Here is a 26,317-nt window from a genome sequence, read left to right on the forward strand (position 1 = left end):
GTGTAGCCATGCAAATGAGCATGACAAATCAATAAATATGCAAATAGGTTTTTTCTACATCATTTGGTGCCTTCTAGGCTTTCATGTAGCATGTGTAGCCATGCAAATGAGCATGATGAATCAGTAAATATGCAAATAGGTTTTTTTACGTCATTTGGTGCCTTCTAGACTTTGTGCGCGTGCGTTAGCAAATAAACAAACAATCATGTAAACTGAGACTAAAGCCAAACACAGCTCGTTCTGTGAACACTGAGAAATAATGCGACACACACACACACACTCTCTCTTTCACACACACACACACACACACCCCTTCATTAACCAGGACAGGTAATAACGCCTAACAGCGCGCGCGTGCATGGTTTGTGCACAGGTGAGTGCAGCAGAACGCGCCTCTCTCCTCCTGAAGCCGGAGGGACTGCAGAGAGAAGAAGAGGCTGTGAAGCTGCTGAGTGAGTTAAAGAGCTGGAAGAGAGCAGCTGAGTTTACTGAGCGCTGCAGCCAGGTGCACTGACTCACCAGATGGAGTTCTTGATTTTCAGCTGCAGTGAGCTGCTTTCTGCTGCTTGCAGTCCTGATGGAAGCCCAGAGCCGGACTGAGGCTGCTGCTGCTGCTGCTCATCAGCCATCACGGTGAAGAAGAAGAAGGAAGGAAGGAAGGATAGATCTCTCTAACAAGCAGGCCACGACCTGAACCACACAAACCCCCACGGCGCTGTCCCGGATATTCACATCACATCACGCTCCTCCTGGTGAAAGCCTCCTCTTCTCTGAGCTCCTGCTCCCGACACCTAAACACCCCTCACTCATCATCTGAGCTCCGACTCTCCTCCAGCGTGGTGGGTTTGAGACTCAGCGCGCATGCGCTCACAGGACGCACTCAAGCCCTCAATCCAGCCTGCTTCACTACCACGCACTGACTTCCCTGAGCACAAATGAGTCGATTCCCAAGAAAGAGTCGATTCTCCGAGCGTAGGTGTTCAGACTGGAGAATCGATTCCAAAGCTTTGGAGTCGATTCCGCACAGCACTGAGTATGATGTTGATCGATCAATCATAGCTTTATCTTCGATATGTCCAATGAGTCAAAGACTCGTAACAAATACATTCGAACTAATAAAAGATCTGAATTAAAAATATAAAAAACAAACATTGCCTTATTTTTGTATTACACTACATTTACCTTTATTTTGTACTATACTGGGTGGTTTTTTTTTTGCTTTTATTTTGCACTATATTGCCTTTACTTTGTATTATTTTTTTCCTGCCTATTTATTTATTTATTTATTTATTTGTAATTGGCATTCATGGTGGACAGCAAACTAAGATTGTGCAAGAGAAGAAGAAACCTTTATTCGTCACATGCACACTTCAAGCACAGTGAAATTCATCCTCTGCATTTAACCCATCTGAAGCAGTGAACGCACGCGCACACCCAGAGCAGTGGGCAGCCCAGAGCACCCGGGGAGCAGTCAGGGGTTGGTTACCTCACTCAAGGGCGCCTCAGTCCAAAGCCGCCCCATGTCAACCTAAATGCATGTCTTTGGACTGTGGGGGAAACCGGAGCACCTGGAGGAAACCCACGCAGACACAGGGAGAACATGCAAACTCCGCACAGAAAGGCCCTCGCCGGCCACGGGGCTCGAACCCGGACCTTCTTGCTGTGAGGTGACAGCGCTAACCACTACACCACCGTGCCGCCCCTCATTGAAAATATCTCATCTCATCTCATTATCTCTAGCCGCTTTATCCTTCTACAGGGTCACAGGCAAGCTGGAGCCTATCCCAGCTGACTACGGGCGAAAGGCGGGGTACACCCTGGACAAGTCGCCAGGTTATCACAGGGCTGACACATAGACACAGACAACCATTCACACTCACATTCACACCTACGCTCAATTTAGAGTCACCAGTTAACCTAACCTGCATGTCTTTGGACTGTGGGGGAAACCGGAGCACCCGGAGGAAACCCACGCAGACACAGGGAGAACATGCAAACTCCACACAGAAAGGCCCTCGCTGGCCACAGGGCTCGAACCCGGACCTTCTTGCTGTGAGGCGACAGCGCTAACCACTACACCACCGTGCCGCCCCTCATTGAAAATATGTGACCTAATATTGACCTAGGTCAAAGGTCAATAGGTCAAAAGTATAAATATTCATTAAAACATGTTTTTCTATGGCAAAGGAGCAAGGCTAGCTCAAAGACCATAAAAAAAATAGACAAAACTCTGACTTTTTGCTATCGAATCACCTAATTGACAAGTTCAAGGTCACGTAACTCAGTGAAAACAGGTCAAATCACTTAACCAATGCAAATTATTTTGAAGCCCGTCCCCCCCAAAATAGGCTCTCCATACCCAATCTAGTGAAAATTCATGAAAAAATGAGGGAGGAATAGTGATTTAACGCATAAGTGACCTTTGACCTAATTCTGGTAAAGGGTCAAGGTCAGAGGTCAAATGAGTGCAAAAAAAGTATTAAGGTATAAGGGCCATGGAAGATGGCATGAAAAAAATTTTGTCTAGCTTATCCTGGTACTGTACCAGGTGGTCCCATTCATAGCCATTCCTGAAAATGTTATGACGTCATGTGACGGCATGCATGATATGGAGATCACAGATGGTCACTAACTATATACACACCAAGTTTCATCCAGATATCTTGAAAACTGAGCAAGAAAGGACCCTTGTCTAACTACTACTACGACGTGGACACTAAACCTAAGCAATTTCAGGATCCCATTTCCACTTAAGTGAGTTCACAGTGCGCATTCATATGTTTTGGAAGAGTGACTTTCGAGGGAATGCTGAAGGGAGGGGGTGGGATTTTTCAGTTGGATACTTTTAAAAATGTAGCTTACTTTTCCTGGTTTCTCCAAAATTACCTATTCTGCCTTTTATTCTTCATTTACTGTCAGCAGGAAATCCCAGCACAGGCAAGCTGCCACTGTTGGGCCCTTGAGCAAGGCCCTTAACCCTACCTGCTCCAGGGGTGCCATATCATGACTGATCATGTCCTCTCACCCTGACTCCTAAGAAGCTGGAATATACAAAGAGAAGAATTTCATTGGACAGGAATGTATATGTGGCAGACAAATTCTATTCTGTTCCACAAAGGAGACACAGGTTGGCCACCAAAAGTATACGGTGGGCCTTTACTACTTAAGAAATCACATCGCATTACAGGCGATAAACATCGGCCTGAGTGATTCTTAGGAAGACTGCTGAGATACATAAGGCCTGAAACCCTCGATTCTGAAAGATACAAATACTGTCGGGATTTTTTCTGTAATTCTGAATCAAGTTGCCCCTAAAAGTTCCCCTCAAGACCATAAACATGAGGAATCTGTAATGAAAAATTTGTAGCAACAATCTAGTTTTTGATGAAACAATGTAAGTGCGAGAACATTTCAAGGTGAACAGTCTGAAGAAGTTGACAGACCTGGTTGCTTCATTTGTTTTAGCGATTATGATCAAATAAATGAACCAAAATGTTTAAAAATCAATACTTTTATAAAGATAAAACTAATTATTATTATTATTATTATTATTATTATTATTATTATTATTATTAACATAAGCACCACATAATGATATCAGACTGATAAGAGATAATCACTGAATGTTGCCTTTTATGTGTATGTGCTTAAATTAATTCATTTATCTCCTAATTAACTATAAAATACTAATTATTTGATGACTAAAATATTTATTATTGGATACTTGGATTACAGGTAGAAATAATTTAACAATGCTTTAATAACTAAATCCAAACCATTGCTAAATAACCCTAGAATTTAATAAATAATATAAATGTGCCAAGATTGCTTGTCATTCATACCAAGTAAAATAATATATTTTGCAATTAAATAATAATACACTGTTTATTTAACGTTTCTTGAATGCAGACTCCAGAAATGTATTCTGTAGAATCACTTCATGGAATCGATTCAGAATCAGAGTCAGAGTCGAATCCAAAATTACAGGAATTGAACAGACCTGCTGCGAGTCAGGGTTCGCGCATGCGCGCTACAGAAGCAACAAAAACACGAGGCTGAAAAAGCGATGTGGATTAATGAGTCAGAAATAGTACAACCTTAAATAAGTTTGTCACGAAACGTTTATAAATATGTGTGTGTGTATTATATTTTGTCCAAAGTTGTGCGCTTTTTAAACGGTCTCTTAATGACTCCGGTAGAATTTATTGCCCAGTATAAAAATGTTTAATTGTAGTAAAATCATATATTTGGCAATTTCACCTGTTTATTTCCAAAAAATAACCAATATAAATAATTTCCAGTATAACGTGAAGCAAGATGATGACGTCAGTAGTTTACACTGTGTGGAAAAGCAGGTGAACGTAGTTGCTAAGCAACAGCGCCGCGTTCACTAAAACAAGATGGCGGACAGACGGAGACCCGCGTCTCACGGGGTGAGCTACAAACAAACTTCGGATACGCTCCGTAATTTGCGCACAGTTTTTCTTTTAATACTTTATCAAATGTTACCCTTAGTCTTCCATTTTACTGTAATACTGATGACTTTTATGAAAAACAAATGACGAGTGGTTGTAAAGAAAGCAATTTAAAGTCTACTCACAGTCCTGGTACACACTAGCTGTGTTGTTAGCTTCTCAGATACGTCATCACAGCCGCCATATTGGAAAGGAACTATAATTCATAGCAGCCGTAGTTTATAATTGAGCCTAATAGCTGGAAATTTTACTGCTTAATCTAGTATATCAATAGCCTAATAAAATTAATATTACACTCATAAATGAGTATTTTAATTCATATAAGAGGAATCAGAAATAACAAGATAAACTGGGAATTATACAAATACAAGCCACAAAGTACAAGTTTAATGTACAGCAGTGTGTAAAAGTCTGAGGCACATAAAGAAATGCTGTAGTGTAGACCAAAAATGGCTTAAAAATAATGAAATGAAATGTTTCAACATGAAAAAATACTATAAACAGCAGTAAGCCATAATAAATCAATATAACAAAGTCAATATTTGGTGTGAGACAAGCGTTTGCTTAAAAAAAAATACTTTTTTATATAGGGTGGCACGGTGGTGTAGTGGTTAGCGCTGTCGCCTCACAGCAAGAAGGTCCGGGTTCGAGCCCCGTGGCCGGCGAGGGCCTTTCTGTGCGGAGTTTGCATGTTCTCCCCGTGTCCGCGTGGGTTTCCTCCGGGTGCTCCGGTTTCCCCCACAGTCCAAAGACATGCAGGTTAGGTTAACTGGTGACTCTAAATTGAGCGTAGGTGTGAATGTGAGTGTGAATGGTTGTCTGTGTCTATGTGTCAGCCCTGTGATGACCTGGCGACTTGTCCAGGGTGAACCCCGCCTTTCACCCGTAGTCAGCTGGGATAGGATCCAGCTCGCCTGCGACCCTGTAGAACAGGATAAAGCGGCTACAGATAATGAGATGATATATTAGTCTAGCCATAGTTCTTCTGGACACTTTGACTGTTCTTAATTTTGCACCAAAACCCAGCAGCCTTCATTATTTTTTCTTTTTTAATCTGAAAAGTGCTCTCTTATGGAATATGCTGCTCAGATATAAACTTTTTTTTTCCTGTAACATTTAATTTTGTGCTGGAAAATAAGCGAACATTTGGAACTCTAAAATGTTCTCGTACTGACCTGATAATGTAGAAGTCATAAAATAGAAATCCATAACAAAGTTTGTATGAAAAAATAGGATGCCTAAGACTTTTGCACGGTACTGTATATTTATGTAAAAATACCGCACATTTGTTGTAAATTGATCAAGTAGCCCAGAAGAATTCTCCTCTGATATTAGCTTCTTGTTACTGTTTATAAAAATTAATTGACAATAAGTTAGAAACGTGCCAAAGTCATACTTTCTACACTGAATGCAGAGTATCACTATAGCTTCTCCATTACGAACTTTGCACCCAGGCCAAAAAACCTCCGAGGTCTAGTTCCCAGAGGCCTCCAACCGCAGCAAGACCTCTAAACCGTCCTGCTTCTGCTCCTACGAAGAACCCAGCTCAGACGGACCTGCTGGCTAAAGAAGAGGAATACATGTACGTATTTATTTTAACCACGATATTTATATTTTCTTCTGATCACAACACTGTACATTCTGTTTTATATGCACGTGCGAAAAACAAATCCTTCTGGAGAGTGGTGTCATTAATTACAGACTTGGACGCAATAAAATGCTCAGCTTGCTTTACCGAGACGTCTTCTGTTGTTTTAGGAGACGAAATGCAGAACTGGAGGCTAAAACAGCCGAGGTGGTGCGGCAGGCAGAGGAAGTCATGGTGAGGAAAATATTTACCAGATGCGTATTAAGCTCCTTTGATTTCTTCCTGTTGGCTGAAGCTGCTGTTAAGAATTTACAAATGAAAGTCTAAATGAAGGAACGGTTCTTAATAAGAAGAAAAATTATTTAGAATTTTTTACAAATTATTTGATAATACATTTTCCATTCTATTCGATCTGTCTGAGAAATGCGTACAGTAATTGTGCAAATAAAAAAATACATCTAATCCAGTCGACTGTTCCCTAACCAAAGTTAAAGAGCGGGATTGTATTTGATAAGGGTCATGTCAGGGTTACTGATGGACCAATCAGAATTATGGCCCTTTTCCACTACCCTTTTTCAGCTCACTTCAGCTCGCTTCAGCTCACTTCAGCCCGACACGGCTCGCGTTTCGACTACCAAAAACCAGCACGACTCAGCTCGCTTCAGCCCTGCTTAGCCCCTAAAACTCGCACCGTTTTGGAGTGGGGCTGAAGCGAGCCGAGTGAGGTTGGGGGCGTGAGCAGACACTTCCCTGTGCACTGATTGGTGAGGAGGAGTGTCCTCACATGCCCACACACGCCCCGCGAGCACTCTGGGATCTGTAAACACCGTAAACCCGGAAGAAGAATAATTACGAATTACGAGAATTTCTGAAGCCTTATGCGCCTCGCCTCATCTATACGCTCTTGCCAGTATCTGTTGGCATTGTCGGTGACAACAAGCCACAGCACCAAGACCAGCAACACTAACGACTCCATGTCCTCCATGTTTATTGTTTACTATCCGGGTCGTGAGACTACCGCTTAAAAGATCACTGATGTCACTGTTTGCGCTGCTTAACGACATCACGCGACGTCCACCCACTTTCGCTAACTCCACCCAATGTGTCCACCCACTTCCATCCAGCACGGTTCAGCGCGGTTGTAGTCGAAATGCAACTCCAACAGCCCCGCTCAGCTCGACTCAGCACGGCACGGCTCAGCCCAACTCAGCCGCGTTTGTAGTGGAAAAGCGGCATTAGTCATCTGATTACAGGCTTGTAGTACTCGAGTCTGATTCGTGCCCTAATTTTAAGGACTTGTGACTTGACTCGGACTCGTGCATTAACTGCATTCGGACTCTGATTTTTTCATTATTTTTTGTAACATGCCATAATAATTTCGTATAAGATATTTATATCTTAACATTAGTGCCACCAGCCTTTTCCTAAATATTCCTGATAGAAGACGTCTTTTTTGTGAATTTATTGTAGGCTGTGGTACAGGACATACATCTTCACACTACTCAAAGCTATCAGTGTGTTTTAGAGTGTGTGTGAGTCAACTGTGTCATTTGTGTCGGACTCGACTCGGAAATTTTCTTTAATGACTCGGATTTGAACACTGGTGACTCGAGACTGGACTCGGACTCGAGGTTTAGTGTCTGATTTACATCAGCTCCCCTTTTACCCCCTTTGAACAAAATCTCTGGAACCTGAGCTCTGTCGATCCCATACACCTTTCCAGCACTTGCTCTGTCAGCGTGTTGTTTATGTTGCAGAGGATACAGTGCTGTCAATCACTGAATGATCTGACACGCCCACACAGTTCTGATCAGGCAGAAAAGAGGACTTTTTGTAGCTTTTTGTCATTATAATTAAATCATAATTGAGGATATCGCTCTTGAATCTCCCACTGATAAATTTGTAAAAAACACCCCCCCCCCTTTTTTTTCCCCAGAGGGAACAAAATGAGGTGCTGTCGAAGCCCATCTCGACCCACCTGAGCCTTGATATTGCAGATGACCCTGAGGATTTTGGGTAAATATGTTTCAGTTGTAATACTGCATCAAAACACATTTCTTTAAGTACACATTCTGATGTTGTGTGTTTTTCCCCCCCACAGGGATGCCTTCATGCTCTCGGTGAAACAATCTACAGCAAAGGTGAAAGTCCAACCTCCTTTAGATGATTTTGATCATAGAAACCCTCGCTTTGCTCACACCATACAGTACGTGACTGTCTGTATTGTGATCCGATAATATGAAATGGAGAGGCGGATGGAGTCGCATCCCGACTGCATCATGTCAAGGAGTTAAATTATTTATATGTACATACGGTACTGTTTAAAAGCCTTAGGCACATGTAAGGAAATGCTGTCGACCAAAACTGGCTTAAAAATAATGAAATTAAATGTTTCGACATTAAAAAAATTCTCTAAACAGTAATCAGTAAGCCATAATAAATGAAACAAAGTCAATATTTGGTGTGAGACAAAATTCCCTTTGCTTAAAAAACAACAACAACAAAAAATAGTAGTCTCAGGTCCAGTGAGGTCAGTTTTATGCTGAAATGAGCTGTAGGTTTTACTGAACATCTTCCAGAACCAGCCACAGTTCTTCTGGACACTCTGACGGTCAGACTCATGTCTTCGTTTTGCACCAAAACCCAGCAGCCTTCATTATGTTTTCTTTTTTAACCTGAAAAGTGCGCTCTTATGGAATATGCTGCTCACATACCTGCCAACCTGTACGCATCTTGTGTAGCCGCTACGAATTTTTACCTCATTGTACGACTGTACGTTTTCACATTAAAAAGTACGCATATCGTCCGAACTCGCATTTCAGTCAAGTTCTCGCTGAAGTTGATACCGCTGATCTGTGAGAAAACTCAAAGCCAGAATGGAACGCTTTGCCCAATCCCCCCGCCCCTCTTCCAGAGCGTGTGGCTCTGCCCTCTTCAGCCCCTCCCCTTCCTCCTTCGCGTCTCTGACTTGAGTGCAGCGGTGCAGCCAGGTGGCTAGAGCGAGTCGGGGATTGAAACGTCGGTTACAGACGTCGTTTTTATATTTGTAACAGAAACGGTTGTGTTTCACGTGCACTCGAGCTTCCTAGCCGTTATTTTGTGCATTTACAACACCAACAGTACAGGCTAGTTCTTCATTTAACTTCGAAGCCGTCACTCGAGGTTGCATATTCGATGCGGTAACCAACGAAACCTGATTACAATTCCTCATTGAATCACTATGATAAGGACCACTTTATTGATGTGCTCAACAAAACGTAGCGTGTTGTATATCTTAAGGGCAGTCGTTAACTTCTGTCAGTGGTAGCCTAGAATGTTTGCAGATGATGTGAAGTCGAAAATTGGTCATCCCTGTTATGAAAAAAACCTGCGTGGTACTGCAGTATCAAATGCTTTTTTTTATACAGTATTACTGCAGTAAATGCAATATTTCGAATGCAAATGCAATAGTTTGCACATGAAAAAGGCATACTACAAAATACTGCAGTGTACTGTATAATGCAATATTTTTACTGTATAATGCAATATACTTCCAACATGTTAAAAAATGCAAAAGTCTAAACCTGTTGCATGGGAAATTTGTGCAGACCATGTTTTGTGTTGAAAGTGCCTTTTTTACATACTGTATTAATTTAATGTGTTGTTATTTATTTTGAAAGAGTGGCTCTGGTTTAATTTCATTTCATTTGCACATGTATTAATGTTTGTTGTGCTTTTCAAAACGGAAGGAAGTTCCCAAGAGCCATCAGTAACAGTTTCCTAAAGTCTATCAATAGGAATGTTTTACAAAACTGGACTATGTTCCCAAGGTCAATCAATAAAACTGGATTGAAAGTGTGTTTTTGGTCTGCTGGTTGTGGTCTGTGGGGGCGCATGCGCGCCAGGTTGGGGTGAGGTTGACGCGGGGGTACTCATGAAATTGTAAAATTGTACTCATAAAATTTTTTCAAGGTTGGCAGGTATGTGCTCAGATACAATTTTTTTTTTTTCTGTAATGTTTAATTTTGTGCTGGGAAAAAAACCCCTGAAAGTTTGGAACTCTAAAATGTTTTTGTAATGTTTTGACTCAATGAATGTAGAAGTCATAAAATCAGGGCTTTGAACCGGTTCAAGGAACGAAAATGAAAACCGGGAACTTTTTCTATTTCACATGGAACAGAAACGAAACCAGAAACTTTATTATTTTTTATGTTCCGGAACAGAAACGCTTATTAAAAATAATGGTAACCGGTTAATACCGGTTTTTATTTCGTTCCTCAAAGTTTCCGTAGCCTACAAATAAAAAAAGTCATTCTTCTCCTGTGCAAGTTTCTATGACCCGCTGGGGTTCACTTCCTGTGTGACGTTCGCTGACTGAATGGAGAGAGCGGGAAGGTGGACTACTATCACGTCTCCACGTGATAATAAGTGAGTAAGTGCATTACTGAGTGTCTGAGCAAAGAAGAGCCTGAACGTTGCAACCTCCCTATTGGCTGTTTGTAAAAATGTATCAGTTGTTGCCCTTCCCACGGGAATCATCGCGGGCTCGAGAGACGAGACCTGACGAGTTAGTTCGTTGGTAGCAGAACAAAATGTCTGGACACAAATCGGGTTTTCAGAAAAGGAAAGAAAATAAACGGAGGGTCGAAAATACAAAAAAGGAGGCAGAAAATGCAAAACGAGTTTTAAGGTAGGACAAATGGTTACTTTTCTGAGGCAGCCCGCCGTGGCTGCCTGCAGGCTTATTTATTATAGCCCATTTAGTTAAAACAGTTGATATAAAATGTTTATAGTTATAGTTATGTGATGGTTGTCCTGATTTAGACTGGTGGTTTTTTTGGGGGGGGGGGTTTGCGCGATGTTGCACCCGGGTCCAGATTAGGGCAGAACCGGCCCTGGCTACATTTCAGGTGTAGTTTGTTTTATGTATGTATGTACTTGCATAGATGTGTACTTGGTCTTCCAATATGGCGCCTAACAAAATCTCGCGGCGCGGTGACGTCATGCGGTAGCCCTCTATAGGGCCTGATTAGCCTTTGGTAACACACTAAACGAATTATCTTTCATTTTTGGCACTTTTTCTGTTTGTGTAGATGGGAAGACATACTGAGAATCCAAATCGCCAACATTTGAAATAATAATTGTTTTGAATTATTTCTTGTCTTATTTAATGAAGGTTGTAATAGAATTAGCCTACATTTGGCTTAAGCTGGATGAGACAGAGACATAATTTTATAGCCATTTGTTAAACAGCTGACAGGGAACGTAATTAACCGTTCCGGGAACGAAATTTTTTTGTTCTAACCGGTTCGGGAACGTCTATTTAATGGTGGAACCCAAAACCGGAAACGTTAAAATTCCGTTTCTGTTCGGAACGAACCAATAGGAAAAAAATTCTGGTTCAAAGCCCTGCATAAAATAGAAATCTATAACAAAGTTTGTATGAAAAAAAAATAGGGTGCCTAAGACTTTTTTTCACAGTACTGTATATATAATCTGTACGAGTTGAAGATGACTCATTTCTGTGTATAATTTAAAAAAAATAAAAATTTTGTGACTCTTCTTTTTTCTCGGTTGTAGACTAAAGTTATGAGTAATGAATTGAACTTGCTGCCGGATCACGGAGATGGATGTTAAACAGAGCCATGACTACAGCAGGTTCACAGTTCTTTTTATCTGTTGTATTATACAGGCAGCGACGGAGAAAAGGTCTTTAAAAACAGGAAAGCTGAACAGACCTTTATCATCATCATCATCAGCTCCCAGAAAGACAGCACAGTGAGTTTAAAAGTGTTTTCTACACATTCGGGTCCGAATTTAACTGAAGTCACACTGCTTAATTTTTGTTTGATATCAGAAAAAAGAAACCAACAGTCGTGGGTGACGTCGCAGTGCTGGAGGATTTCACCGATTTCTCATTGGCCAGGGTGATAAGCAGCATGGAGGAAAGAGGATATGATGACATCACAGGCGAGCAACTGGAGGATGTCATACTGGGCGCCGGTGAAGAGCTGGGTGCAGGTGAGTGCCGAAAATGCAGAGATTCACTTTTTAATAAACTATAACGTCCAAATATCCGTACAACTGTGCTGGTGAATTTTGCGTTCTGATTGGTCGGATTAATTTTGACAGTAGTAAATCACGTTCATGTTAATGCGCTTGTTCCACTGATCTCTACATAAAATATCTGGAGGGATCGTCAGCCAATCAGAGTGAAGCTACTTCGCCGCCTTATGTTATGTGCTTAAACACATTTCATGAAGAGAATTTGTTTATAAGTGTCAAATGTAGCATAATTTTGAATAATAACGATAAGCGTATTTGGCAGTGTGAGGTCACTGTGAGCCTTTAACAAAAGAATAATCCGGAGCCGCCTTTTGTTAAATGGATCCCAGTGACATCACACTGCCAAAAATGCTTATGATGATTATTTGAAATTTTGCTATATTTGACACATTTGGACAACTTCACTTCGTGAGAGTGTTTTAATATAAGTACATAATCTTTCTGCAAACCCAAACTAATGAATTAAGTTTTCTACTCCTTTAAAGCAGATTAATTCTCCTTGGCTTTTGCTTGGCCCAATGTTGGGCGACCCTCTCATCATCCATCTCGCTGTCATCCATGCTGATGTGGATCAAATTGTCCAGCGAGTCTTCTCCTCGCTTATTAAAATCAGTCGGCTTTGTCCGTCTGGTGGGGGACAACATCGGCAGCCAATGAGATCGCTTATAATGAATCGGAAACTTCTGGGATGTCTGACGTTTTCTTTCGATGTTTTTATTGGACGGTTTGAACACGTGATCTTGACGTAGCCAACAGATTAGTTTGTTTACATCATACCACGCGGACATATTACTTTGACAGAATCAACACAAACGCTGGGAAAAACAGAGCACTTGTTTAACACAAATATCAATCAGTATGTAAATGGATCTGTTATTTGCTCTCCTATGTATCTCGTTACTTGTGGGTAGGAAATCTAACATATCGGTATAAATCTAAGCGTATCGGATTTTAACTAAAGCGACTAAGCGTATCGGCAGGCAGAGCAAGCGTATCGGGCCCGATACGCTAAAACGCTTTGGGGAAAACCATGTTGATTTGTAGCCTGGCAAGCCAGACTAAATGTGAATATTTAATCTGGCCTCGATCCATAGACATTTCCGAAGGGTGTGGGAGGAACAAACCGCTGTCTTTCAAACTGTCTCTGTGCGTATAGGCCAACGCTCTGACCAATCAGCGCAACAGTGACTGTGACGTAGTCAGAGCGACAGAAAGCAGTGGGGGAGACCTTGAAATAAATAATTTTTCAAAATGCGTATTAATTAATAAACAGGTTCTAGATATTAAGAAGTTTGGAGATAATGACCACAAGTTTGGAGTCTGTACCACATACTTAACATACACTCTCTTATTTTTTTCAACTGTTTTTGAGAGTTTTTATTTAGTGGTGTTTGGTGAAATAATTTCCCTTAAATTTAAAATAACGGGAAAATAAGAAACAATCAAAAAGTAATGTTTCAAAGCTGTTTAATTCTTCGTACTGCACAAACTAGCCCCATCCTTTTGGCTACAAGCAGAGCCAGCTGGTAGATCAGACTTTTGCCATAGCCGGTCGGCAAAACAGCGAAAACGTCCTTCTTGAAAAGGAATGAGCGGAGAGCCTCTTCCTGCTCATGTTTCAACGAAAACTCCAGGTCTAATTCTTCTAAAACTGATTCCAAAGCGGAGTCAAACACGCGCTGTTCACTAGCCGTGGCCATCTTTCCTGCTGTGCTTTCTCCAGCGTCGCGCAGCTTTGTCGTCACTCCTGCAAAAGCCCGCCCAAAGAATCCAAACAAAAACCTTGCGTTGTGATTGGCGGGCACGATTTGATGCCCGGGGTGTTTTTGTTTATATGGTGCGAGGCTAGACCCACTCGCAGGCAAAAAATATTTTTGGCCGCTAGGCGGGTGGGTCTAGTTTACTAGGCTAGTTGATTTGGTTTCACGCGCACAATCCACTCGCTCCGCCTCTTCTCCTCCTTTGGAAAAAGCCAACCCTCTCGCTCCGCCTCTTCTCCTCTTCCGGAAAAAGCCAATCCACTCTCTCTGCCTCTTCTCCTCTCTCGGTAAAAGGTAAAATCTTCTTCCTGAACCGGTCCCGTTGTTACAGTTCACTGCACAACAATAAGGCATGGGGGGTTTTTCTTTGGAAATTCCCAAACACACGTCTGCACTCAAGCCGAATGGCAATGCAAATAAACGGAAGTGGACTCAACTCAAGCGGTTTGTTTGTCTTGAATGACGTCACGCGCCAAGTGGTCACAAAAATCGCAGAACAGAAATTCACCGCGATCCGCACTAACTTATTTTAATTATTACTTATTAACAATACTTCTTGGGACCAGGAGAAAATTACTGAGGGTTTTTTAACATATAAAGTTTCAAATGTGTATAAAATTTAAACCGTTGCCTCTGAGCTTTAAGACACGACTGTAAGAATGAAGTGAAAATAACAAAGAACATGAGAAAATAATCCTGTTTCAACAACTGTCCTAAATAGAAAGGAAGAAGAAATCTATACGAAAGAGAAAGATACCCTGTACAAGAGAAAAACTGAAATAATCTCAATAAAAATATAGTTGTAAAAGAGACATTCAAAAGAAATTATCAAAGACTGAACTGGAAAAGGAAAAAAACAATAACAGTGAAGGGGAGCGCGATAAAGATATGGAAGGAAAAAGAGGAGGTAATACTTTTCTTAGGGGCAAATTTGATCAGATACTGTACAACACTTTAACACGTAAGCCAAGTACACACGATGGGTGTGGGAATAGGGTGGCCAGATGGCTTCACTCGTCTCTACAGCATGGATTGGACGATGAGCTCTCCAGATATTTTACAGAGAGATCAGTGGATTGTTCTTATGTTATTATTTTTATTTTATTTAAATAAAATAAATTTATTGAATATTTAACATTTATGGAAGGAGTCTCCAGTGTCAGAGCTTTGTAAGTAAGTTTTCTGACATCTTCAGGACAGATGAGTTTATGCTTTGCGAGAAGCTTGTGAGGGAAAGACTGTTTATCGCTGCTATAACGTAAGCGAGAACACAACTTTAAAGCTAGACAGCCTTTCGATTTCATAAAATCAGTGAAATTTAGTTCCCTCTGAAATGTGGTGATTGTGATAGATGTTTATTTCTGTAATATCTCACAGAATATCAGGCCATTCTGTGGCTGGGAAGTTATTTAATTAATTTGAGGGGATTAAAGCAAATAATGTGCATGAAATCGCTCGCTTCGCGCAGTCAAGCAGGCAGAGGAAGTCCGTGTGCGCATGCGCAGGTTTCCCTTTGAGCGTGCACTGACAGTTCCATCATTCTGTTGCTAAACGAACAGCTGATCACACCGAGGTGCTCGCTGAGCGCCCATATTTATTACCGTATTGGCCCGAATATAAGACGACCCTGAATGTAAGACGACCCCCCCCTTTTCCAAGTTCATCTTTGGGGAAAAAGTTTTTTGAAGACCAAATGTTCATTCATATAAAGCGTATTTATTTCAAAATTCTGTTTAAAATTAGAGGCTTTTGTTTTTCACATTTAAATAGAGGTCATTTCAGTCTCATTTCCGTGAACACTTTTCATAGAAGTAAAAAAAGAGGCTAAACTCCAGGCTACTAGACAAGCCAAATTAAAACATTTAAATTGCATTAATTCAACAAATTTGTCAGGTTTAGATTGAAAGTTCATAAACTTCAGAATGTCAATGCATTAACTTCCCATAGCCTACGGGTATATGGAATAAATTTGCAGAACAGTGCAAATGCTTTAAACAATGCATTAAACAATACATTAAGGTTTACAATAATAAACAACTGAAACAATGGAGAGGGTAGTTTCCTAAATTACAGCTACTCAGCACAGAGATCCTCAGCCTCACTTTGCTCACTCTCACTGTCCTCACTTTCACTTTCGTTTTTGGCGGCATTTTGTCTAGTCCGCGAATTTAAGACGACCCCCCTTTTTAAGAGCTATTTTTTACAACAAAAACACCGTCTTATATTCGAGCCAATACGGTAGTTTGGTCCTGCGTTTCCTTTCCTTCGTATATAACATAACGTCTTTTCTTCTCGCTTTCTTTCCGTTACTGTAGTCGCTCTTTCACGTTTCATTCGCACACTCACGCCCTCCATTTTTCTCTCCTGTTTCAAATTTATATCCCACAATGCCTTGCGTGAACGGGGAAAGCCCACCACGTGATGCAAGATGTAGTATCTTGTATTGGGTCATGGTGAAGCAGGAAAAAATAGCGGAGAATTTAGGGCCACATGGAGATAAATTCATTAATTGTCCTGTTAAAAAAAAACAACTAATAAAATTGGAAGTCTGTGATTCGAATTCAGTAGCTTTTGGTCACTAAACAAAAATAATTGGGTGTCGGGGAAAATTCTTTTTATGATCTGCACGTGAAAAATCTGAAAGGCAGCACAACTTTATATGTGATTATAAACAGATATGAGGAATAAAATGAAACCCTTTAAAGCTCTTTCAGGTTGTGCTCTTATAGGAACACGATCAACTTTTGAGTAGTTATGTGATCTGTAGTAGTTATGTTTTATTCCTTATTTAATGACGTACAAAGTGGAAATTTTTAAATCGTGAATGTGTGTATTGTTCAGAAATGATAGAATTTATATTCCATCATCACATCAGTGAGTTTCCTGTCTTTGAACATTCACAGAGGCTCAGATTCGCTACTTGAAGGCCAAACTCCGAGTGATGCAGGAAGAGTTAAACAGACTCTCCAACGAACTCAACAAGAAGGTAAGCATTCGCAGTTACACGCAATGAAGAGTGTCAAGTGTGACAGGGATCTAACGTACGCGCTCGCTCGTCATTCAGGACAAGGAGAATGGAGTGTTGAGCAGTAAGCTGAAGGAGGCGGAGCAGGACCGAGTCAAACTGCAGAGGACCACCAGCACACAGCAGATGCAGTTAGAGAAGCAGCGGGCGCTGGCTGAAGACGCCAACAGGAACTGCGACGGCCTGCGCCTTCAAGTCTCTGCATTACAGAAGGTGAGACTGACTGCCAAAGGATTTGTTTGTTCCTCTGATTCCGTGATTCAAATAAGTGATTCATGATTCTTCAGGAAATATTGCATATTCTATTGAATTAAAGTGACACTCACTGGGATAAGGGGATTAAAAACACGGTCGATATCAGTCAGCTTTTACCAGGTATTCTGATATTGATATATTCTAATAATTTTTTAATGCAAATTAGTCATAATTTGATTATCTAATTATGCTTTCATTTGCATATCTAATTAAACCAAACATCTTGTCTTTTGGATGATTTAAAGAATTAAAATTGTTTATTTCACCATGAAGATGCGTTTCAGAGACAGGCCGGTATATTAATTATTTGATAATTGTTAAATCAGTAAAAGAAAATATATAGAGGATATTGATTCAAATTCAAGTTTATTTGTCACATACACAATCATACAGAGTACGACATGCAGCGCACTGCTTATTGCAATGCTCCGCAGGTCGTGAAGATGGGTTTGGGGGGAGTACTTAAAAAAAAAAGGGAGTAAAATAGAATGTAATAAAAAATAGAATAAAAAATGTGATGGAGTGCTCTGCAGAATTTATACAATATACAGAATATTACATGGTTGCATGAAGATGTGAAGTTTAAGAAAAGTGGTCAATGTACATTCCACAAGTGAGCGAAGTGAACGAGTGATATATTTTTCACATTCACAAACAAAAAGTCCCCAGATTTATCAAAACAATTCATAGATGTCCTGGGTGTAGTTCGTATGAAAAATACGAGTGGTGTATTTCCCAGTAAAACACTCATGTCTGTGTAAGAACATACGTTATTGTCTATACAGGACACTTTCTCGATGGAATAAAAATGTGTTCTATTCCCTTCTAGCGGGTTTCATTCATTTGGTTTGATAGCATGCAATATTGTTAGCATATCGCTTACCCTATGTGTATTACGTCACTCTACCTAATGGAGAACGAGCGTTGAATATGGTTTACGATATTGCATGGTTGTCAAGACAACATGACCTCATGTCGGAGCTGATGCAAATATCCAGTGAGAGAGTTTTCTGCTGCGCATGTGCACAATTTCTTTGTTCGCCATCGGCGCCTGCAGTAAACTGTCGCAGTGAACTGAAAATGCCATATGTTTTACATGTAAAACTTCCATGCTAGCAAGCGACTGTGACAATTTGTAAACAAACATGGCCGTCAGTAAAATCTATAATTGTTCCACTGAATGTGTATTAATAATACAGTAGTAATAATAATATTGGTTGGCTTTTTTTTCATGGTCTATCAGATATATTCCATTCAGCTACTCGTTTTCAACTTGTTCAGTATCATGCTCGCTGAATGGAATATATCTGATCGACCACTCAACACCAGCCAATATTATTTAATTACGTGATTATAATCTAACGCAAATCCAGCAACTTTGGGAAATTCCTTGTTAATATCTAGGGAAAGGAATAAATATGTAAAATTGTCTGAATGCAGATCATCTACAGACTGAGATTTTTGGTTCCTGATTATAGAAAATATAGCGAGATTAAAAAAAAAACCACCAAGTCATTTAATGTGATTTCATACTACTAGGTGTAGTTTATAAGATTTATAAAGGATACGGTCATGGCACTAGTCTCAGGAAAGAAGCTGTTCGGGTATATACTAGTGCATCTCAAAAAATTAGAATACTGTGAAAAAGTTCAATATTTTCCATCAGTTATTTAAGAAAGTGAAAATGTTATATATTATAGACTCATTACACATAAACTAAAATGTTTCAAGTATTTTCCTATTTTAATTTTAATCAGTATGGCATACAGTACAAAAACAAAAAAAATCTCAAAAAGAATATTTCATTTCGAGTTTGAGTAAAACAGTATGAACACAGTGTATCTCTCGGTCTAGTTCAGTACACACAACCACAATCATGGGGAAGACTGCTGACTTGACTGTTGTCCAGAAGATGATCACTGATGCCCTCCACAAGGAGGGTAAGCCACAAAAGGTCATTGCTGAAAAGGGTGGCTGGAAAAGGTGCACAAGCAACAGGGATGGCCGCAGTCTTGAGAGGATTGTCAAGAAAAGTTGATTCAAGAACTTGGGAGAGCTTCACAAGGAGTGGACTGAGGCTGGTGTCAGTGTATCAAGACCCATCACAAACAGACATCTTCAAGAAAGGGGATACAACTTTCGCATTCCTAATATCAAGCTACTCCTGAGCCAGAGACAATGTCAGAAGTGTCTTATCTGGGCTAAGGAGAGAAAGAAATGGACTGTTGCTCAGCGGTCCAAAGTCCTCTTTTCAGATGAAAGTACATTTTGCATTTAATTTGGAAATCACGGTTCTAGAGTCTTTTGGAAGAGTGGAGAGGCACAGAATCCAAGGTGTTTGAAGCCCAGTGTGAAGTTTCCACAGTCTGTGATGATTTGGGGTGCCATGTTATCTGCTGGTGTTGGTCCACTGTATTTTATCAAGTCCAAAGTCAACACAGCCATCTACCAGGAGATTTTAGAGCACTTCATGCTTCCATCTGCTGACGAGCTTTTTGGAGATGCTGATTTCCTTTTCCAGCAGGACTTAGCACCTACCCACAGTGCCAAAACTACTACCAAATGGTTTGCTGACCATGATATTACTGTGTTTGATTGGCCAGCCAACTTGCCTGACCTGAACCCCATAGAGAATCTATGGGGTATTGTCAAGAGGAAGATGAGAAAAACCCGACCTAAAAATACAGATACGCTGAAGGCCACTATCAAAGCAACCTGGGCTTCAATAACACCTCAGCAGTGCCACAGACTGATCACCTCCATGCCACACCGCATTGATACAGTAATTCATTGTAAAGGAGCCCCAACCAAGTACTGAGTGTATAAATGAATATACTTTTCAGAAGTTGGACATTTCTGTATTGTAAATCCTTTTTTTGATTGATCTTAGGGAATATTCTAATAATTTGAGATACTGGATTTCTGATTTTCATGAGCTATAAGCCATAATCATCAAAATTAAAACAAAAAAGGCTTTAAATATTTCACTTTACATGTAATGAATATAGAATATATGAAAGTTTACCTTTTTGAATTCAATTATGAAAAAAAGGAACTTTTTCATGGTATTCTAATTTTTTGAGATGCACTAGTAGTGTGTCATCACAGGTTTGTAGCAAATGGGCGGAGCTTAAAGCCTTCTTCAGAGTTGCTGATTTTCAGATAGCGTGGTAGTCGTGAGTCACGGTGAGTGGATGAAAGTGCTAAATGAAATAATATTTCTTAAGTTTTCACATATTTTTTATTATTACAGTATAATAGAATGCACATTATATATGTTTAATTATTGTTTTCTCAGGCATGTTTCTAAATTACTGATTTATGTAAATTATCTTTAGCTCCTCTTCAAACTCCTTTGATGTTAGCCTTAGCACTATCACTGCTTGGTTTTTTTTTTATATGAAATACTTTAAACATGTCTCAATTATTCCACCAACATTGAACAAGACAGATTTTACACCTATGCAAAAGTGTAGGTTATCATCCATCCATCCATCCATCCATCCATCCATCCATCCATCCATCCATCCATCCATCCATCCATCCATCCAGTTCCCCAGTTGTTAATGTCCCTAAATGGTGAAAGAGAAAAACACACCTCCATATTTCTCTTTTTGTCAGTTTATCTTTTATTAACCACAACTCCTATGACTCTCTCTGGCTGTGTGTAACGTTCAGGAGGTGGAGGGAATGAAGAGGGCTCAGAAGCAGGTGTCCAGCAGCCACAACGCCACAGAGGTGAGACTGAACCGAGCTCTGGAGGAGGCCGAGAGGAGCAAAGCTGAACTCAACAAGCTCAAACAGAGCAGCAAGGTACGGATCAGTCCAAACACTGACGGAGTCCTTTTACCATAATCCACAAAAACGATAATTATGAGTTTCAGTTCCACTAAACAGAAATGGAATCATTTTAACCCCTTAAACGTTCAGGAACAACTAGATCATCCAGAACCTCTCACTCCTCTATCTACATTTATTCTTTCCACATTCACTGGATATGAGCAATCACATGCTCTGATTGGCTATTCTACTACTAGGATATCAGCTCACAATACAGTGAGTAGAGAAAAACAAAATGCGTGTTGCTGAACCAACCGAGGACGAAATAAAAACTCTACTTGAAAACAAAACCCTAAAAAATACAAAAAAAAAAGAGCAACAAAATATGGAATGAAAGTATTTGATGGTAAGAACATGTCTTTTATTTTTCAAGAATTATTATAGTTATTATTATTATAGTTATTATTCTTAACATAGGGCGGCACGGTGGTGTAGTGGTTAGCGCTGTCGCCTCACAGCAAGAAGGTCTGGGTTCGAGCCCCGTAGCCGGCGAGGGCCTTTCTGTGCGGAGTTTGCATGTTCTCCCCGTGTCCGCGTGGGTTTCCTCCGGGTGCTCCGGTTTCCCCCACAGTCCAAAGACATGCAGGTTAGGTTAACTGGTGACTCTAAGGCTACGTTTACATTAGACCATATCTGTCTCGTTTTCTTCGCGGATGCACTGTCCGTTTACATTAAACCGCCTGGAAACGCTGGGAAACGGGAATCCGCCAGTGTCCACGTATTCAATCCAGATCGTGTCTGGTCCGGTGCTGTGTAAACATTGAGAATACGCAGATACGCTGTGCTGAGCTCTAGCTGGCGTCTCATTGGACAACGTCACTGTGACATCCACCTTCCTGATTCGCTGGCGTTGGTCATGTGACGCGACTGCTGAAAAACGGCGCGGACTTCCGCCTTGTATCACCTTTCATTAAAGAGTATAAAAGTATGAAAATACTGCAAATACTGATGCAAATACTGCCCATTGTGTAGTTATGATTGTCTTTAGGCTTGCCATCCTTCCACTTGCAAGTGGTAAGTGATATGCGCTGGGATCTCACACACAGCGGCTCAGTCCCGAATCACAGCTTGTTCACTTCACTTGCGCGCTATGTGAGCTGCGCAAGGCCGGAGTGCGCACCCTCCAGAGGGCACTCGCTGTTCAGGGCGGAGTGATTTGGAGCGCAGGATGCCTGAGGAGCCGAGCGTATCCGTGTATTGGTATTGCTGTGTGCATGCAAATCGTGTATTGGTGTTGCTGTGTGCACACTAATCGTTTTAAAAACGTTAATCTGATGATCCGCTGATACGGTCTAATGTAAACATGGGCTAAATTGAGCGTAGGTGTGAATGTGAGCGTGAATGGTTGTCTGTGTCTATGTGTCAGCCCTGTGATGACCTGGCGACTTGTCCAGGGTGTACCCCACCTTTCGCCCGTAGTCAGCTGGGATAGGCTCCAGCTTGCCTGCGACCCTGTAGAACAGGATAAAGCGGCTAGAGATAATGAGATGAGATTATTAATATAGTCCCCCCCCCCCCCAAAAAAAAAAAAAAATCCTGTTCCACACTCCAGTCCAGTTGGTGGCAGTATTGCGCCTTTAATGAACCGGCAAAAACCCTAAAGAAGAACAAAATGGCAGAGCGTGTTACTGAACCAACCAAGGACAAAATAAAAACTCTACTTGAAAACAAAACCCAGAAATATTTGATGGTAAGACGTAGGGCTGGGAATCGATCCGGATTTCCTGGATCGATTCGATTTCGATTCATTAGGTCACGATCCGATTCGATCCACGATTCGATCCGATTCGATTCGATATCGATTCATGTACATATTGCTGTATTGTCACTTTAAAACTTTTAAATAAAAACTGACCCTATTGACAAACAGCTCCATGTCTGTTTGTGCTTGTATCTGTGTATGTGTAAGAGGGACACACAGAGAGACAAGAGTTCAAGTTTGAAAGAAAGCTTATTTATTTTGGAATGAAACATATCCAGGTTTTATTTGAAGTCTAAATCAAAATTATGACATTTGGTGGCCCTCTTTTAGTTAAATAACATACCCAGGTCTGGGTTTCTGACCACAAAAAAAATAGCTCATCAGTCAAGAAATTATGTTTGACTGATAAGTATCAGAGTGTAACAAACTATGACATTTGGTGGCCCTCTTCTAGTTAAATAACATACCCAGGTCTGGGTTTCCGAACACAAAAAAAATAGCTCATCAGTCAAGAAATTACTGTCTCGCTTAGATGTTTTCGGCTGGGCAAGACGTAGCGTGGCTCTAACCTCTTTACTAGTAGCCTAAACCCAGCATTTTCGACTACGCTGTAGGGGCGGAGGTCTTTACAAATAAAGATCCCGACTCCCTCTGTAAGGCTCATAGCACGCTTAGACTGTGGGGGAAATTTCACACCAAATGCATTTTCAAGTGCCGTCTGCTTTGCGTCAGGTTTAGCACTAGCTGTCTCGGGGTGGTGCCTGGATAAATGGTTTCTTTAGATTGGTGGTATTGCCCAGATATTTTACTTCTATTTGGCATAACTTGCAAACTGCATTCGTTTTGTCCAGTTCATCTCTGTCCTCATACCGTTTGAAGCCGAAGTGTTTCCACACATCCGACTTCATCCCTGGCGGTGTTTTTAACCGGGCAGCTTCGTCCATCTTCTTGTTTTCTTTATAAGTTTCGCTTTGCCGGCACCCGCTTTTATAGTGCTCCTTGCGCGTTCGAGAAAATAGTGTTATAGGCACCTGGAAGAAATCGATTCACATGTTGTTGGATCGATATCGTGTTTTTTTCGCGTGAATCGATATCGAATCGTGGATCGATTTTTTTTGACCACAGCTCTAGGAAGACGACACCCCCCCCCCCCCCCACCCCCCCCCACCCCACCCCCCCGAATTATTGCATTTTTCACAAATTGCTCCTGTCATTTTGCTGGTTTGTTTACATTCTAAGCAGAAATTATTTTGTCAGACGTTTTGTATAAAGTTTTTATTGATCGAATTTGGAAAAAATAAAAACAAAAATGCTCCGTTTCTCAAAATCCAGTGAATGTGGATAGAATAAAACAGTTATTCCACTCAATCTTGTTGTACATGGATTATAGACAACTTGATGCTACGTGCCTCGTCGGCTTTCAGCTCATGTACGACTCGATTTCATGGAATAACTGTTAAATATTGTTATCTGGTCCAGCCTGACTTTCAGCCCATGTTAGTTATGGGATTGGTTTATTTTCCTGTAAAGGACTCGGCGAATCAGGAGCAGCAGATGATCGCAGCTTTACAGGCTGAGCATAAAAAGCTGGAGAAACAGAAAGCTGAACTCATCACAGCCTTTAAAAAGCAGCTCAAGCTTATTGATATTTTAAAAAGGCAAAAGGTGAGTTTCTGTAATTCATCATCATCATCATGGCATGAGCACAGAGTTCACTTTAACCCTGATGGAAATGTTCACAGATGCACTTTGAGGCAGCGAAGATGATGTCCTTCACTGAGGAGGAGTTTATGAAGGCTCTTGACTGGGGCAATCCATAACACACACACACACACACACACACACACACACATGCACGCACGCACACCATTGGGCATTTCAGATCAAATCCTCATCTGAGCTGTCAAAGACTCAGGGGTGGGTTTCCGGAAAGCCTCTTAAGGCTAAGAGCGTCTTTATCTGCCTCTTAAGATCCATCATTAAGCTAACATGGTTTTCCGGAACAACGTCGTAGCCAAAGTAGTGCTTTAGTTCAGTCTTAACTTATGATGGACTGGGATCACTCTTTCACAACAAAGAGCATTTCCGCACAGCTGAATACACAGACTGCGATGCTCCTCTGAGGGTCTCTCAGCACTGGTGTTGAATCTGCTGCCGGGGTTCAATTATTTTTCTTGTACATTGCAAGTACATTGAGTTAATTATTAAATAAATATACGCAAAACATTTATGAATTTATTTCAGTATGTTATGAAATTACGTATGGATATCATAACGTCACATTGATATCGCCACGTTTCAATCAAACTTAACTCCATTAGACAAGAGATTCTCATTTAGTGTCATAAGAGACGTTTCTGCACTTCAGGGAAAACATTTACTTCATTATTGGCTCATACGGCCGACAGGCTTCGTCCACATTTCACATTTCAATTCTTCACCAATTTTTATTCTTTTTCGCAGGAAGGTCGGTCTGCCTGGGGTGCATATAGCTTCTCCCCAGATTTGCATAATTGCAATTAATAATGAAGATATGGAGTAATTAATCAATCCCTAACGAGCAGTTTCCACACAAATCGCTTCTTCAGTTCTTCACCGATTTTGATTCTTTCTGGCATGAAGGTGGGGTACCTAGGGTGTATATAACGTCTACCCAGATTTGCTTCATTACAATTATTAATGAAGTTATGGACTAATTAAGCCTTAAAGGGCTGATGACACGAACATGACTCTATGCAATTTCTTAAATAAACTATACAACATGGCAAACATGTTAGATTTCTGTTATAATTACGTGAAAAGAAGCTGTTGTTACGCGAATATCCAACTTTTAATTGCACAGCGCAAGAAAACTGGGTCCGTGGCTCGCGGCCATGCTGTGACGTCAGCGGAAGAACACGCTGCGGTTCACTGGCTGTTCTACTCTGGTTCTACTCAATGGAAATGGCGCATGAAAACGCCGGTGAACTCTCTAGTGCTAGCTCTTCCTCTTCTGGGAGTCTAGAATTGTGTTGATCTCTTCCGAATAGAATCTATGATAGCCTACCCTCTTTACCCTTTGCCTCTCGTTGCTAGGCGGCAGTTACATGAAAGCCGCAAGCTTTCACAAGCAAATACATGACTGATATCATGCTGACTTTATGATTACATTTATGATTATCATGTAGAATCTATAGCTCTACGTACCTTTATCTTATGTCGTTTCACAACACGTGCTCTGACAGGAGGACTGTCTTTGGATCCGGCATAGCTACTAGTAGACCCCCTCCGGAATACTGGCAGTGTTGCCAGATTGGGAGGTTTCCCGCCCAGTTGGGCGGTTTCAAGTGCAATTTGGTGGGTTTTGAACATATTTTGGGCTGGAAACGTCAGCAGTATCTGTTGCCAGATACTGCTGACGTTTCCAGCCCAAAATATGTTCAAAACCCACCAAAATGCACTTGAAACTGCCCAACTGGGCGGGAAACCTCCCAATCTGGCAACACTGTGTAGGCACTGCTGATGGTAGTAAAACACGTTTGTGCTGAACTGAACACCCAAGAGATTCTTTTAAGCTGGGAAGGGTGTCAAAACAATCCAAATCGAAGTGTTCAGAGCACAGGACGGATGTTGGTGAGGGCTCCCACT

At 41.0% G+C, this 26,317-nt stretch overlaps 2 protein-coding genes across 2 annotated transcripts in view; one reads left to right on the plus strand and one right to left on the minus strand.

Annotated features, from left to right (window-relative positions):
• The window catches only part of rfx7a (regulatory factor X7a), a 56,933-nt gene extending 56,010 nt beyond the window's left edge, over positions 1-923 (minus strand). The window contains exon 1 of the mRNA XM_060911747.1: positions 520-923. Within this exon, the coding sequence (XP_060767730.1) occupies positions 520-629 (110 nt within the window). The 5' untranslated portion in view covers positions 630-923. The remainder of the gene's footprint in view (positions 1-519) is intronic.
• A 3,477-nt stretch (positions 924-4,400) lies between these two features.
• tex9 (testis expressed 9) lies at positions 4,401-25,951 on the plus strand. The gene is made up of 12 exons (XM_060911844.1): positions 4,401-4,433; positions 5,930-6,057; positions 6,234-6,297; positions 8,000-8,079; positions 8,165-8,204; positions 11,735-11,820; positions 11,900-12,063; positions 16,772-16,854; positions 16,933-17,106; positions 20,827-20,961; positions 24,221-24,355; positions 24,433-25,951. Exons 1-12 carry the CDS (start codon positions 4,401-4,403, stop codon positions 24,508-24,510), a joined length of 1,200 nt encoding a protein of 399 aa, XP_060767827.1. The 3' UTR covers positions 24,511-25,951.
• The last annotated feature ends 366 nt before the right edge of the window (positions 25,952-26,317 follow it).

The sequence above is a fragment of the Neoarius graeffei genome, chromosome 27 (genome assembly GCF_027579695.1).
Source record: "Neoarius graeffei isolate fNeoGra1 chromosome 27, fNeoGra1.pri, whole genome shotgun sequence".
NCBI lineage: Eukaryota > Metazoa > Chordata > Actinopteri > Siluriformes > Ariidae > Neoarius > Neoarius graeffei.

Excerpts from the sequence above, each read along its gene's own strand:
- tex9 (XM_060911844.1), top strand. The coding sequence starts at position 4,401 with ATGGCGGACAGACGGAGACCCGCGTCTCACGGG. Across the intron at positions 6,058-6,233 it reads GCTAAAGAAGAGGAATACAT|GAGACGAAATGCAGAACTGG; the intron begins GTACGTATTTAT and ends CTGTTGTTTTAG. Across the intron at positions 12,064-16,771 it reads CGGTGAAGAGCTGGGTGCAG|AGGCTCAGATTCGCTACTTG; the intron begins GTGAGTGCCGAA and ends GAACATTCACAG.